The following is a 14,361-nucleotide window of genomic DNA, read 5'->3' on the forward strand; positions in this document are numbered from 1 at the left end:
GTCCCCGCTGTTGCATGTTTTTGCCTACGCCCTCTTTTTGCCAGTTATCATCCCGCGCGTCCAAACACAACCAGTATGTGCAGTGTGACATCTTCTCTTTGCCTATCTAGTGTGACATGACATCGACGTACGGCGTAGAATGCAAGACTAGGCTGTTCGAAGTTACCTAGATAGTCAAGCTAGATGTCCGGACCCCGCTTCTTTCTTCCCCGCGCGTCACGCACCCAGCATCTTCCAAGCTCCACCTCTAACCGAACGTTTTCAGCCAGCGCACCATGTCGGCCACCTTTTTCCGTATGACGGGTTTAGCTAGGCCAAGTCAGCGGATGTGTTCTCAAGGTGTCGGGATGACTCGCAGCACAATCCCTGCAGTCCTTCCTGTTCTGTCGCGCCTCACAGCCTGTTGCATACATAGGTAGAGTGAATGCGAAGCGCAAAGGAGGTACTTATACTCTTCTTTGAATCCAACATAGTCCTCAAACTATACCAAAAGCCACGCAAGAGACACCAGGAAAGTTTTAATTATGAAAGCCGGCCAGTGGGATCCGTAAGTACATAGTAGTCCTCACTGTGTATGAGACTGACAAGACATCCAGCAAGCAGCAAAAGGTCGTTGTAAATGACGTGCCGAAACCCACCGAAGCACCAAACCAGTTCTTAGTCAAGATACAATCAGCGTCATTATGTCATTCAGATCTGCTCATGGCCATGAGGCCCGATTACGCCGTCACTCTAGGCCACGAAGGAGTCGGTTACATTGAGTCTATTGGCGCGGAAGCCAGCGACAAAGGTTTCAAAGTCGGTGATGCTATCGGCTTCAACTATTTCATCGGCGCATGTTTCGAATGCGAGGGGTGCATGATTCACAACATGCGATGCGAGACAGGTAACCAGAAACTGCAAGGTTTTGTAACGGACGGGTACTTCGCCGAGTATGCGGTTGTGGATTGGCAGAACGCGGTGAAGCTTCCCGAGAACCTGGATATGAGTAAGACTGCACCGCTGTTCTGTGCGGGTATCACAGCGTTCCATTCGGTCGACAGCTGTGAGTTGAAAGCAGGGGATTGGTTGGCGGTTATCGGATGTGGTGGCCTTGGACAGTACGCGATACAATATGCAAAAGCCGTAAGTTTGAGCAGGAAGCTGCGCTACGCATGGAAACTGACGGTTATAGATGGGTATCAAGACTATCGGTCTCGATATCAACGACAACCAACTCGATGTGGCGAAGAAGGTTGGCGCAGAAGCTGTCTTCAATTCCATGAAGAACAAGGACTATCTCGAAGAGATCAAGAAGCTCACTGGAGGCAAAGGATGTCACGCAGCGGCAGTCTATAGCGCATCCAACGCCGCGTATGCGGGTGCACCGGATGTCTTGCGAACAGGAGGACTACTTATGGTCATTGGGATCGCACCGAAAGGACTCGACTTTATCAACACTTTCGATTTAACAACAGGACGTTACCGCATCAAGGCCGACAGCACGGGTATCCCACAGCGGATGAAGAAGGCCGTGGACTTCACCGGCAAGCACAGGCATGTTGCTTCCTTTGATATATAGACAAAGTTTCTGACATTCCGCAGCATACAACCAGAAGTCGAGTTCCGCAAGATTGATGACCTGCCGCAGATGGTCGCTGACATGGAGGCTGGGAAAGCTGAGAAGAGACAGGTTGTTGTGTTCTAGACACGTTATTTATTCAGTGCACCATGAACTCTGACACCGGAAAACTCAGTGTCGAACAAATTCTTCGTGTGAATGATAGAATTCGCAAAGTGTAACAACAAATTTCGTCCTCACAATGTCTTCGTATTGTGAGGCGCACATGCCACTGACCAGCGATCAATTGTACAACATAACACTATGCGGTCTTCTTCGATCGTACCACTGGTAGTACCGCATCATACTAAGCCCCGCACGCTGAATTTGGCTTGCTCATTTCTCCTCAGTCGGTTATGCACGGTCAACGTTAGTGGCTATACTTGTAGAATACTCAGATACTTTAGGTCTTAGGTGCCAACAACCCCAGAACCTTCATCTTTACTATACGATCATCAATTACGCGCTAACATGGCCTACAAAACTATCGATGTACTGTACTCGCCCTTGCCTTCCGACATGCATGATTAACACTTCAGCAGCATGAGTTCTCAAACCCGGAGTTTGAATGGGATGTACAAGAGAACTACCAGCGTTCGTCTGTCTTCGCCACTACAGAACGTTATCCACTGACGCTTTCTTCCAGCCTGTATAAAGCTCTCTTTCTTCTTTCGCAAACACCCCGACGTTACCGACGAGTTCTTCAAGAAGCATTACAACCACATTCACTCCGACCTCACTGTCGCATGCAAGAAGTTCCACACCGTCAAGATACAACGCTACGTCCAGCACTACCAATCACCAGGTCTCAAAGGCAAATTGCAGAGCTTGGGCATGGATATACTAGACTACGATGCTTGCAGTCAAATCTGGGTGAAGAAGTGGGAAGACTGGGAGGCTTTTGCCGGGAGCGACGAGTATCGGGCTGCACTCATGCCGGATGCGGAGAAGTTTATGGATCTGGAGAAGGGCATCCAGGTCATGGCTGGGTGAGTCTATCTTTCCTCCGTTTCTTTGGCGGGTAATGTCGGCGAGGGTGATGGTTAGTGTGGAGTGATTTGCTGATGAAATGAGTCTAGGCATGATATGATCTGCTTTGGAAAAGCGATTCCTGATTGCGATGCTACGGACGGAATTACGCGTAGGGAGGGTGCGTAGTATGGGCGCTATCTGGCCATAGCTGGAGGTACGAGGTGCTAGGCGCTGTAGTGGACTGGAGCAAAAGACTACCATATCTGACTATGCACATATGATGTCTCCGCGACTGAACCATGTCTAATGAATTTGGTCCGCCTTGTGTCTGTCATTTCCTTGACGTAGATGTACGATTTGCAGACTGGGAGATCATTCAGCACAACCAATCCAGCCCAACCCTTGGCCAATTCCTGGACTTCAACATTGTGGTGTCACATGTAAGTCTTGTCTTACTCAAAGCCCACAATAGATCCTGTATTTCGCACGTGCAATAATGGTCATAGCTGCGATCTTGAGGTGAGCGCACGAGTGTCGGAAATAAGCTTTCACGCATAGCTCAGTGCCGACGGAAACGTTGTTCCAGGTGAAGACGATCCTCGCCCCTTTATCGCCCACTACCACTTCCAGTCAAGCGCCATGATGTGGCGCACTTCTTCTCCGCAGTCAATCCCGGATACCCACATCCACATCCACTACCCCGGATTTTCAGAATGTGCAAGGAGATGCTGAAAATGATGGAGAATACCAGCCAATAGAACGACCAGCCAGCACAATTAGCTATGCTTCTGTGTATCCGAGATGCGGGGCTGGAGGAAAGTCTAGGTATCGGACCAGTGGCTTGATGGGGTATGACTTGTGCATGTCTACAAGATCCAGCGAAGGATGTATTCAAGCCATAAGTGGGCTGTCTGCGACGATCCCTCACCCCAGTTACACAAAGTCGCACCTGCATCAGGCGACTTTCCTTTCACCAAACCATCATGGCAGTAACAGCCATCCACGAGAGCGGCCTGCGCCGGCCATCGGACGAGAAGAGGGACATTGAACAAATCGAAACCGTTGCAGCCACACCACCACAGACCTTCGTTACCCCAGATGCAACCACCATAACGCCAAAAACATGGCTCGTCATCTTCATCTTGTCTTCGACTTTTGGTCTCTCTTTTTGGCCTGTACCTACCACCTCAGCGATGATGTCGCGACTTGCCATTCAATTTGGTGCTCCGACATCGAGCGCGTGGTACATACCCGCTTACACAACAGCCAACGCGATTGGCTTCCTTCTTGCAGGCGCGAACTCTGATCTCTTTGGAAGGAGGTGGTTCTTGTTGTTTGGTAATGCGTGTTGTTGCGTCGGTTTCATCGTGACAGCGACAGCGAAAGGAGCAGACCACTTCACAGCCGGACTGGCTATGACCGGATTTGGAGCTGGATTTGCACAGATGGCAATGTGTAGCATTCCTGGTGAGTGAGCTGTATCTTGTTTTACATGCTAGTGAATCTGACTGTTACAGAACTTCTACCGAACAAATTCCGGCACATTGGTATCTGTCTCTCGGATGGTTTCGTCTTCCTCATTGTTATAATCGGTCCTATCGTAGGAAGAGTGAGTGTAGTGCTTCGACTTGCTGGGCGAAATAGCTGACATACGTTCACAGTACGCCATCGACGTCAATGCGTGGCAGTGGGTATACTGGGCTGGTCTGATCGCTCAGTCCATATCCTTCATATCTCTTTTCTTGCTCTACAAGCCACCGAAGCACCCCAAGGGCGTTCCATGGTCCGAGGCAGTCCGCGGCCTCGACTATGTGGGCACTGCACTCATTGTCCCAGGCATCTGTCTTGCGCTTGTTGGTATCATTAACACCACATACAAGTCAAGCTCAGACGTGACCGTCATCGCACCCATGGTAGTCGGGTTTGTCCTGATCGCTGCATTTGGGGTGTGGGAGACGCTCTCGAACACCCGCTTCAAACTCTGCCCGCCACACCTATTCCGGAGTCATAAAGGACGAGAATTTACGGCGCCGTTTATCGTAGCGTTCATCGTCACCATGTTCTACTACTCGGTCAATATCATCTGGCCAACAATGGTTAACGTCTTCTACCTGGGCCCGAACGTGTCGCGGAGTACCGAATTGCTGCTCACACTGCCGCCGAACGTAGGCCTCGTCTTCGGATCGCTATGCCTAATGGCTTTCGGCAACGTGATCGGACACTGGAAATGGACCTTGATCGGTACCTGGACTGGCATGGTGCTCTTCGGTGCCTTGATGGGCCTTGTCACCCCGTTCAACCAGAACTTGATGATCGCATTCTGCTGCATCAACGCCTCTTTCTTCGGATGGGCGCAGTACGAGTCCATCGCGTTCACGCAACTTGGCGTACCACAACAAGATCTTGGTTTCTCGGGTGGCTTGGCGGGTATGGCTCGTTACGCAGGAGGATCGCTGGCTCAGGCCATCTATACCACTATCCTCACCAACACCCAGACCACTCGCGCTGCTGTGACGGTTCCCGCTGCAGCTGTGAAGGCGGGCATGTCGTTGGAGAACGCGCAAGCTTTACTTGCCGCTTTGCCCCTAGGCGCAGCCGCCATCGCCGAAGTGCCAGGTACAAGTCCAGACGCTCTAGGCGCGGCTTCTTTGGCGTTCCAATGGAGCTACGCGCATGCGCTGAAGATCGTGGCACTTAGTAGTCTGAGTTTTGGTATCGTAGGATTGCTCTGCATCTTCTATTGCGAGGATTTGACACCTAAGATGACAGACAAGGTGGAGGTTTTCCTCGAGAATGACGTGTACGCGGACAAGAACGAGTTTCATTGAGCACCTAGAATGCTTTAGCTTAATTGACAAACTGGCTCTCTTCACATCATCTTTTCAATACTGTTGGTCGTATCAATGATACGCTCGTGTGGTGTTGGCTGCGCAAGATGCCGTCAGGGGTTGAAGCTTGCCTTCTCGGCGCGTCGCCAACGTACGTCATGGACCCTGCAAAATTATCTCATCGCATCTTCTCATCGTTCCTTCCTCCACCACGACGTTATCCTATAAGCTTTTCACCAGACGTCGACGCGCCGCGCACATGTCGCATATACTCCACGGTTTCCTCGATCTAGGATTTCGCACATCATGAATCGGCAACGCGTCCAGAAGTGGCTGGGATGACTCGAAGACGGCTATATTTTCGGGCGCTCTTTGCGGCAACCCCACAACTCATGGGTACCGGTGGCCCGCCGAGACGGCCTGTCCTCCTTTGGAGTTCCTCGTGATGCGACGGGGGATCTTCACAAGAGCGCTGATGATCTGTAGAATGTAGAGCGGCTGTTTGAAGTCATGCGCGCGGTAGGTAGCTTACGCATAAGTGTCTGTACTACTGACGTTAGTACACCACATGGGCAGGTTGGGAAAACACCCGTAGGAGAGAACCCATCTAGACTTCATGTCTCCACTATCGCAATCGCAGTTGCAACCCCACCTTCCATACTGGTCGCCCATGCAAACAGACAACATGTGGTCTCTTCAAGGGCTAGTTTTCGACAAACGCCGTGCCGGCACCTTATCACTTCGCCCTGCTTAAAAGCTTCATTATCCTTAAGGCCTCACCCTTTTCAAAGCTCACCCGTAGCAAGTCTTGAAGAATGTCAAAGTCAGCTGTCGTGTTTGGCGCCTCCGGCGTGACAGGTCAGTAAAGCCCGCAAAAGATTATACATGAGCTTCACACTGATCATGATCATGCAGGATGGTCCTTCGTCAACGAGATCCTCTCCGACTATCCCGAGAAGAACATATGGAAGCGGGTTCATGGTCTCAACAACCGACCCCTCGCCCCGAACCAAACGCAATGGCCAGAGGACCCGCGCCTAAATCTGGTCTCTGGCATTGACCTACTCGCACATAGCCAAGAAAGTCTCAACAAGGAGCTGGTAGAGAAGATACCAGACATCGGGGAGGTGACGCACGTATACTACTTTGCGTACAAGGCGGGTATGGATGTACAAAAGGAGTTGGACGAGGCTGTAGAGATGTTTTCCAAAGCCGTTACAGCTATGGATAAGCTCTGCTCGAAGTTGGAATACGTCGTGTTGCAAATCGGCTCGAAGATCTGTAAGTCCTAACCCATTCTCGTCAAAGTGTCGGAAACCGCAGGGCTAACAGCAATTAGATGGCTGCCACCTCCTCGCTGCGCTTCCCTGGTTCGACGAAGTCGCTCCTCCAGGCACCACCGGGCCCAAACTTCCTCCACCGCCGCTCAAAGAATCTTACCCTCGTATACCCAGCCCGTACGCCGAGATGCTCTTCTACCACGCACAGAACGACTGGATCGCCAATTACGCGAAAGACAAGAAATGGAGCTGGATCGAGACTCGCCCCGACCTCATAATTGGCTACGTACCCAACCAGAACTTCTACTCGCTGGGTACATCCATGGGCATCTATCTGAGCCTCTACAAAGAAATCCATGGCGAGGGTGCCGAGTGTCCATTCCCCGGCAACCAGGGAGTCTGGAAAGCGCTGAGCAACGACAGCAGCAGCGACATGATTGCGCGCCAGACCATACACCTCACACTCTCTCCCACTACCAAGAAGGGAGAGGCCTACAACGTCGCCGACTCCAAGACACCTTCGAACTGGGAGCAGAAATGGCCAATTTTGTGTTCCTACTTTGGCCTCAAAGCCACTGGGCCCGGAGCCGCTCCCGTTGATGTGCGCAAGTTTATCAACGACAACATGGAGACATGGCTGGCAATGGAGAAGAAGTATGGGCTGCAACATGGCCACGTAGACGGTGGCCGTGGACTTCAGATTGCCGAATCGATGCTCATGACCAAGTTTGACTTTGATCGTCACTTTGATATGACCAAGATGTACTCAACAGGCTTCACCGAGGAGAGGGGTACGAAGGAGACTTGGGGAACTGTCTTTGACAGGATGAGGAATGCCAAGATCATCCCGTAGATATTGGATGGGGCATGACATGCGATCACCGACAATAACATGAAACACCTAGAATTCTTGGATGCATTACCATAGCCTGTCGTACTATGTCAAGCTCTCAGTTAAAGAGAAAGCAATGAAAGATCTGAACTACCTGTTGTAGCACTATCCCAGCAGCCAACACTGAACTGGTAACTTCCCATTCAATAGTTCATGTTTATCATAATCGTCTTCGGTTCCGTAAACGCCCTCAGCGCATAGACACCGCACTCCCTGCCCAACCCACTCTCCTTGCTTCCACCAAACGGTGTCATGGTAAACATCAAACTTACACAGTTGACCCCGACCATACCCGAGTCAAAGTCACTTGCAACGCGCAACGCCTTGTTGATATCCTGGGTGAATACACCAGCCATGAGACCAAAGTTTGTGTTGTTCGCCAACTGCATGATCTCCTCCTCCGTCTTGAAGGACTTGACGACGGAGACGGGACCGAAGATCTCTTCGCAGTGGATCTCAGAAGTGGGATCGACGTCTGTGAAGACGGTGGGCTCAAGGTAGTAGCCTGATGTGCCGATGCGCTTGCCGCCGACTGCGAGGGTACCTTGGCCTTGTTGACCGCGCTCGATGAAGCCTTGTACGCGCTTGAACTGGGCTTCGTCGACCAGGGGCCCAATGTTGGTTGATGTCTCGTCTGGGTCGCCAATCTCCTTTGTCTTGTCCTTCATTGCTTGCTTGTACTTCTCGATGAAGGCCTCGTAGATACCTTCTTGTACGTAGACGCGGCTGGCGGCGAAGCAGACTTGGCCTGTGTTGGCAGTGATGGCGTTGGCGGTCCAGGTAACTGCGTTGTCGAGGTTGCAGTCGTCGAAGACGACGGCGGGTGACTTTCCTCCTAGTTCAAGGGTGACACGCTTGAGGTTCGACTTTGCGGCCATCTCTTGGATCTTCTTGCCGGTTGCGATGGATCCTGTGAAGCTCACCTTGCGGATGCGCATGTGGCTCGCGATCAATGCACCAGTGCTTCCGTCTCCAGAGAGGATCTGGAAGACACCAGGTGGGAAACCGGCTTCTTTGACGAGCGTACCGAGAGCTAGTGATGAGAAGGGAGTCTTCTCTGAGGGCTTCAGGATGAAGCAGTTTCCTGTGGCGAGGGCTGGGGCTGCCTTAAGGCCAATGGTGCCGATGGGACCGTTCCAAGGTACAATGCCTGCGGTGACACCGAGAGGCTCGTTACGGACGATCTTAAGGAAGCCGTCTTCCTGGGGCCAAGACTCGCCGCCGAACTTGTCGATAAAGCCAGCATTGTATCTGAAGACCTGGAGTAGGGTTAGTAGGCAATCTTGGTTGGTTCTTTGCAAGCTGTACGCACCTCTGCGCAAAGCCCAATCTCGAAAGCACCAAAGGCTGCTGGCGCACCGAGTGAGATTCTTGACAACTGTGCGATACCCTCTGCGTTCTGCTCGATGAGATCTGCGAACTTGTTCATGATACCTCGGCGCTGATTCGCGCTCATCTTCTTCCATGCCGGGAACGCCTTGTCCGCTGCATCAACCGCAGCATCGACATCTTGTTCGCCTGCTAAGGGCACGTCATCTGCGAGCAGCTCGCCGTTCTTAGGGTTGTGTAGAGTGAGCTTCTTCGGCGATTTTGAGTCGACATACTCGTTGTTGATGAAGATTTGCTTTGGTAGATTCTTGGCAGAGTATTGTAGCGTCATGATGGGCGATGTGTGAGGGGGATTGTTGCAAAGAAAGCACAAAAGATAGGGTTGAAGAAGGGTATATTACACTTGTACTCGAGAGATGGCGCACGAGTATGAAGCGCTGGCTAAGTAATCTCACCTCTTAACTAAAGTAGTAAGTGTCAACTACGGAGGTATGCAGCCTGGTGGCGGTTCTTCTCGGTTGAGCGAACGCATTGCTGCCATAGGTAGCACTGCATGAGGAGAAATTAGCTTGGCGACGACGTGGTGTCGCAAGACCGTGTGTCCGGATGATGGCGATGGCGCTCGCGGTTTGTTTTCCGTGTCTTCGGCGCGTGCACGCGTCGAGTCAGCATCTCCACTTTCCCCGCATCGCACCGCGTCATGGTGTATGATGGCCATGACGAAGCTGCGTACGACTGCTTTGAATCATGTCGGCGGCACAAGAATACGGAATGAGAGTCATGCCAGAATATGAGCAGATAGACTTTGCGACGGTGTGTGCGAGTGTGATCCATGTCGCGACCGGCTTTGACACAAGAGTGGAAGTGGCTACCGGGTGTCAACAATAACATCACGAAGCGTTCCGCCTAGGTTTGTTTGGGGTATCGCAAGGTATTGTCATTTATCGATCACTGCAAAGTACCAGCCCGGAAGATGCTTTCCTCAAGAGAATGCGGAGAAGGCACACACGGGACGTGTTTGCGTTTTCGTAAGGCGGCTGCTTGAGCTACTCACCTAGATAGTGTCACACCAATAGTCTATATTATACAACAATACAATTAGCATATCGGACTCCTATTGCCATTTGTATTGTCAACCTGTTATCAAAATCCTAATTGTCCCATACTTCAGACTCTCTTCTCATAAACGCAATACTTCCAAAGTGGGCTTTGATCACGAACGCTTCTCCCAAGATGTCGAAGAAGGTCGCTTTGATCACCGGCGGAGCATCGGGCATGGGCCTAGCTGTTGCAACAGCTCTCTCGAATCGGACTCACGAAGACTGGGAACTCCACCTCCTGGACATGAACGCCGAAGCCGGCAAACAAGCGGCTAGCAAGCTGAAGAATACCCAGTTTCACCAGACAAATGTCACTGATTACTCTTCGCTTGTCTCCGCATTTGAAGCCAGCTACAAGCCATCTCAAAGGCTAGACTTTGTATACGCGAACGCCGGTATTGTGGAGCGCGACAACTTCTATGCGAAACATGACCTAGATGGTCCACCTCCCCCGCCCCCAAATCAACTAAGCGTAGACATCAACTTGAAAGCGGTAATCGATACATCATACCTTGCTCTGCATTACTTCCGCAAGGCCATGGCAAAGCATGGAAACTTGGATCCCGTGTTGGTCATGACGGCGTCTTGTGGCGGCCTCTACCCATCAGAGTTCTGTCCAATCTACAGTGGGGGCAAAGCCGCGGTGATACAGTTCAATCGTGCCATCACCGTCGCATACCACCACGAGGGGATACGCACATTTACTACGTGTCCAGGAACCGTCAACACCGGCCTTTTGAGCCAGGAAGAATGGAAGTCTTTCCCTTTGGAGTATTTCACACCTATAGAGACGGTGGTCGATACTGTGGTGAAACTGGTAGACGGAGGCGACATTATGGATGCAAAAGGTGTGAAGAAGACTGCGGATAAGCATTGGGGATTGACGGTGGAGGTGAACGGCGACAGTTTCTACTTCAATGCGGGACCGGAGTTTTGCGATGAGAACATGCGGGCGATGATGGCGCACACTAGCATGGCGAAGCAGTTAAGTAGATTTGAAGGAGGCAAGAAGAAAGACGGCACAAACGGAGCTTGAGATGTACGTAGCTACACGGCATATGTCGAAGGCAATCCTTATACATTTAAAGCTTAGAATGACGTCCTGATGCAAGTCTCATACCGCCATCTACAGCAATGTCTTCCCCATTAATGTATGCTCCTGCTGGGCTACACAGGAACACCATCACGCCTGCGATGTCCTCTGGCTCGCCCAGTCGCTTTCGCGGATTGTTGTCCTCCAATTCTTGCTGCCCACCCAGCATCTCGATCAGTCCGTTTGCGAGTTTCGAGGGGAAGAAGCCAGGGGCGACAGTGTTGGTTGTGATATTCCTGGGCCCGAGCTCGACAGCGAGTTGCCGTGAAAGGTGGTGGGCTGCCGCCTTGGAGATGCTGTACATGATGGTGCCGTGCTCACCAACGTGGGGAACGGTCGTACCAGCTGTGGAAGAGACGATGATGACGCGAGAGGGCGATTGACGGGTACCGGCGCGTTCGAGTAGGGGTGCGAAGCTGTCGGTGTTAGGAGCAGCGCACATGCTGTTACCGGCGGGTATACTTACAGTCGCGCCAGGTTGAAGACACCGCGAACATTGAGGTCGAGCACTTTCTTGCTCGACCAGTCTGGTGTCGGATCAAACGGCCCTCCCCATGTAGCTCCCGCGTTGCACACGAGGATGTCCAGCTTGTCGTCGGTCTCCTGCACCTTCTTGACTAGTCTCTCGATATCTTCTGTGTCCGCGACATTGGCAGCGATGCCGACTGCGGTGCCAGACACAGGCAGCTTGTTGAGCTTTTCGACAGCTTGGTCGATGCCCTGCTCTCCTTCATTCTTACGCGCAGAGATGAAGACCTTCTTTGCGCCGGCGAGGAGAAAAGCGGTCGCAGTATGAAGGCCGAGACCTCTCGAGCCTAGTAAAATCGATTAAGACGCGTTCATGTTGGTTGCAGTAGTGATGCTTACCTCCAGTGACGAGCGCGACCTTGCCGTCGAGGCTGAACATGCGGTTGAAGTCTTTTAGTTCAGACATGGTGGTCAATCCCTGATGTCAAGGAAGAAACAGTACGATAGCAAGCGAGGAACAATCCCACAATGCGCCATGTTGATGAACTGTCTGGGGTACATACGCGCCTTGGGAGCTCGGTGTGTGGAGTTCGATATCCTCGGGAGGAGCGGACGCGTCTGTGCACCCCCGCGGATACCTCGTCTGCCGGCTGCAGCATCAACGCCTCGCCATGATTAATCCTCACTATAAGCCATTCTCTCATCATGAATTCATCTGACTTCTTCGCTGTGTGGCTTCGGAGCGTTTGTTGTCGTATCGCTTTTCCCATCTACCCTGATTGAGCTTGCCATCCTCGTCCCCTTCCACCATCACAATGCCCTTCTCTTCGCCATTCCCCGTACTTGACATTCCAAAATGTAATCTGCTCGATTACCTGTTTCCCCAGGAAGTAGCGCCTTCGGACACACCAATTTGGATCGACTCTAAAGTTACCGACCAGCACCTGACACCACGGTCGCTGCTGCAATGGTCGAAACGACTGGCTTTGGGTCTGGATCGTATTGGGAGTAAACCAGGCGAGGTGGTCATGATCTTCACACCAAACCACATCTTCGTTCCCGTAGCCTACCTTGGAATTGTGGGGTCGAAGCGGATCTTCAGCGGTGCAAACCCAGCATACACCGTCTCTGGTAAGTGTCATGCAAGCACGGCAGGGAAGGTACTGACAGCTTCCAGAGATGATACACCAAGTCAAGAATACAGAGGCAAAGTTCATTCTCGCGCATCCAACCCTCATCAAAGCAGCCGTAGCAGCAGCAAAAGGCGCAGGTCTCCCAGAAGGTCGCGTCTTTCTTTTCTCAGACGAGCCTTGCGCACCGGTCGAAGGCTGCAAAGATTGGAGAGACGTGTTACCATCCCCGGCTGAAAGCAAGACATACAATTTCCCGAAGCTTTCAGAGCACGAAGCAACCACCACAACAGCGACAGTAAACTACTCCTCCGGTACCACGGGCCTACCCAAGGGTGTTGAAGTGAGCCACTACAATCTGATTGCGAACCTCGAACAAACCATCTTCATAAGATATCTCAATAAGCCATGGAACGCAGGTACCCGGCCTCGGGAAACATGGATTGGATTCCTTCCCCTATATCACGCTTACGGGCAACTCTACACCATAGCCATGGCACAGAAGCTGCAGATACCTTGCTACATCATGAAGAAGTTTGAGTATGAGGAGTTTCTGCGGGTGATTCAAACTCACAAAGTCACACATCTGCAAGTCGCGCCACCAATCATGGTCATGCTCAGCAAGAGGCCGGAGACGGCAAAGTATGACCTTGGTAGCGTCACTGATATCCTATGTGGTGCTGCACCACTATCGAAGGAACTCCAGAATGAGATTAGCAAGAAGCTACAATGCGAGATCGTCCAAGGCTGGGGTATGACGGAGGTTACTTGTGGAGCCATACACGTACCAGGAGGTACTGTAGATGAGTAAGTTCGGCCCTCGCTATCTCAACGTTCGCTGCTAATCAACCACAGCTCCGGTAGCGTAGGTCAGCTAGACCCTAATTGCGAATGCATGCTTCTCGATGATGACGGCAACGAAGTCCCTGAAGGACAGCCTGGCGAGCTTCATGTTCGTGGTCCCAACATATGTCTTGGCTACTGGCGCAATCCAGACGCGACCAAGGAGTCTATCTCACCAGATGGATGGCTCAAGTCTGGAGACGTTGCTATTGTGAAGAATGGGTGGTTTTGGATAGTCGATCGAAAGAAGGCAAGTTACTTTCACCTATCAATATTCGCCATCGGAGCAAGTGCTAACACTACCCAGGAACTGATAAAAGTCAACGCTTTACAAGTTGCACCTGCCGAACTTGAAGCCGTGCTCCTCGAATTCGACCCAATCGCCGATGCGGCTGCCGTTGGTATTACGCTTGATGGCCAGGAATGGCCACGTGCATACGTTACGCTCAAGGACGAACACAAGGGCAAGATAACCGCAGAGGACATTCACAGGCACATGAAGATCAAGGTTGCAAAGCACAAGCAGCTTGTGGGGGGCATTGTGTTCGTGGATGAGGTGCCGAAGCTGCAGTCTGGGAAGATCATGAGGAAGGTCGTCAAGGAATGGGCGAAGAGGGACGCCGAGAAGATGGGCAAGGCTAGGCTCTAGACAGTACCGTACTAAAGTTTTTATTTGCGGGCAATATCAGTGACAGCATACCCTCGACCATCTCCTATCCGAACATGATGCATCCTGCACTCACCCACAATCACTCTCACAGTAATCGCAATAGGATCATCAAAACCAGACGTGCGTGAACATGACAAGACCCAACGCCTGGTCATG

The 14,361-nt window shown here is 51.7% G+C and overlaps 8 protein-coding genes across 8 annotated transcripts; 6 read left to right on the forward strand and 2 right to left on the reverse strand.

Annotated features, from left to right (window-relative positions):
- Nucleotides 1-157: 157 nt before the first annotated feature.
- Nucleotides 158-2,065, forward strand: BKA58DRAFT_20740 (alcohol dehydrogenase). Its single transcript, XM_046165968.1, has 4 exons — nucleotides 158-547; nucleotides 597-1,125; nucleotides 1,175-1,536; nucleotides 1,585-2,065. Exons 1-4 carry the CDS (start codon nucleotides 525-527, stop codon nucleotides 1,685-1,687), a joined length of 1,017 nt encoding a protein of 338 aa, XP_046031399.1. The 5' UTR covers nucleotides 158-524; the 3' UTR covers nucleotides 1,688-2,065.
- Nucleotides 2,066-2,071: 6 nt separating this feature from the next.
- On the forward strand, nucleotides 2,072-2,593 carry BKA58DRAFT_447149 (EthD domain-containing protein; the record flags this gene model as incomplete). The annotated part of the gene is made up of 3 exons (XM_046174217.1): nucleotides 2,072-2,092; nucleotides 2,143-2,194; nucleotides 2,247-2,593. The coding sequence occupies 3 exons, from the start codon at nucleotides 2,072-2,074 to the stop codon at nucleotides 2,591-2,593; spliced, it is 420 nt and encodes a 139-aa protein (XP_046031400.1).
- A 962-nt stretch (nucleotides 2,594-3,555) lies between these two features.
- Nucleotides 3,556-5,400, forward strand: BKA58DRAFT_407703 (fungal trichothecene efflux pump; the record flags this gene model as incomplete). Its single annotated transcript, XM_046172038.1, has 3 exons — nucleotides 3,556-4,039; nucleotides 4,090-4,181; nucleotides 4,234-5,400. The coding sequence occupies 3 exons, from the start codon at nucleotides 3,556-3,558 to the stop codon at nucleotides 5,398-5,400; spliced, it is 1,743 nt and encodes a 580-aa protein (XP_046031401.1).
- Nucleotides 5,401-5,808: 408 nt separating this feature from the next.
- BKA58DRAFT_20767 (uncharacterized protein) lies at nucleotides 5,809-7,624 on the forward strand. Its single transcript, XM_046165978.1, has 3 exons — nucleotides 5,809-6,258; nucleotides 6,316-6,681; nucleotides 6,740-7,624. The coding sequence occupies exons 1-3, from the start codon at nucleotides 6,216-6,218 to the stop codon at nucleotides 7,531-7,533; spliced, it is 1,203 nt and encodes a 400-aa protein (XP_046031402.1). The 5' UTR covers nucleotides 5,809-6,215; the 3' UTR covers nucleotides 7,534-7,624.
- A 91-nt stretch (nucleotides 7,625-7,715) lies between these two features.
- Nucleotides 7,716-9,516, reverse strand: BKA58DRAFT_351474 (aldehyde dehydrogenase X mitochondrial precursor; the record flags this gene model as incomplete). The annotated part of the gene is made up of 2 exons (XM_046168549.1): nucleotides 8,885-9,516; nucleotides 7,716-8,831 (listed from the first exon to the last, which is right to left on the reverse strand). Exons 1-2 carry the CDS (start codon nucleotides 9,230-9,232, stop codon nucleotides 7,716-7,718), a joined length of 1,464 nt encoding a protein of 487 aa, XP_046031403.1. The 5' UTR covers nucleotides 9,233-9,516.
- Nucleotides 9,517-10,091: 575 nt separating this feature from the next.
- Nucleotides 10,092-11,060, forward strand: BKA58DRAFT_20792 (uncharacterized protein). The gene has a single exon (XM_046165982.1). It carries the CDS (start codon nucleotides 10,135-10,137, stop codon nucleotides 11,035-11,037), a length of 903 nt encoding a protein of 300 aa, XP_046031404.1. The 5' UTR covers nucleotides 10,092-10,134; the 3' UTR covers nucleotides 11,038-11,060.
- Nucleotides 11,061-12,171, reverse strand: BKA58DRAFT_20791 (uncharacterized protein). Its single transcript, XM_046165981.1, has 3 exons — nucleotides 11,962-12,171; nucleotides 11,561-11,909; nucleotides 11,061-11,510 (listed from the first exon to the last, which is right to left on the reverse strand). Exons 1-3 carry the CDS (start codon nucleotides 12,026-12,028, stop codon nucleotides 11,084-11,086), a joined length of 843 nt encoding a protein of 280 aa, XP_046031405.1. The 5' UTR covers nucleotides 12,029-12,171; the 3' UTR covers nucleotides 11,061-11,083.
- BKA58DRAFT_426037 (uncharacterized protein) lies at nucleotides 12,146-14,242 on the forward strand. Its single transcript, XM_046172952.1, has 4 exons — nucleotides 12,146-12,693; nucleotides 12,740-13,499; nucleotides 13,548-13,785; nucleotides 13,843-14,242. Exons 1-4 carry the CDS (start codon nucleotides 12,378-12,380, stop codon nucleotides 14,182-14,184), a joined length of 1,656 nt encoding a protein of 551 aa, XP_046031406.1. The 5' UTR covers nucleotides 12,146-12,377; the 3' UTR covers nucleotides 14,185-14,242.
- Nucleotides 14,243-14,361: the final 119 nt, after the last annotated feature.

The sequence above is a fragment of the Alternaria rosae genome (genome assembly GCF_020736505.1).
Source record: "Alternaria rosae strain MPI-PUGE-AT-0040 chromosome Unknown BKA58scaffold_1, whole genome shotgun sequence".
Taxonomy (NCBI): domain Eukaryota; kingdom Fungi; phylum Ascomycota; class Dothideomycetes; order Pleosporales; family Pleosporaceae; genus Alternaria; species Alternaria rosae.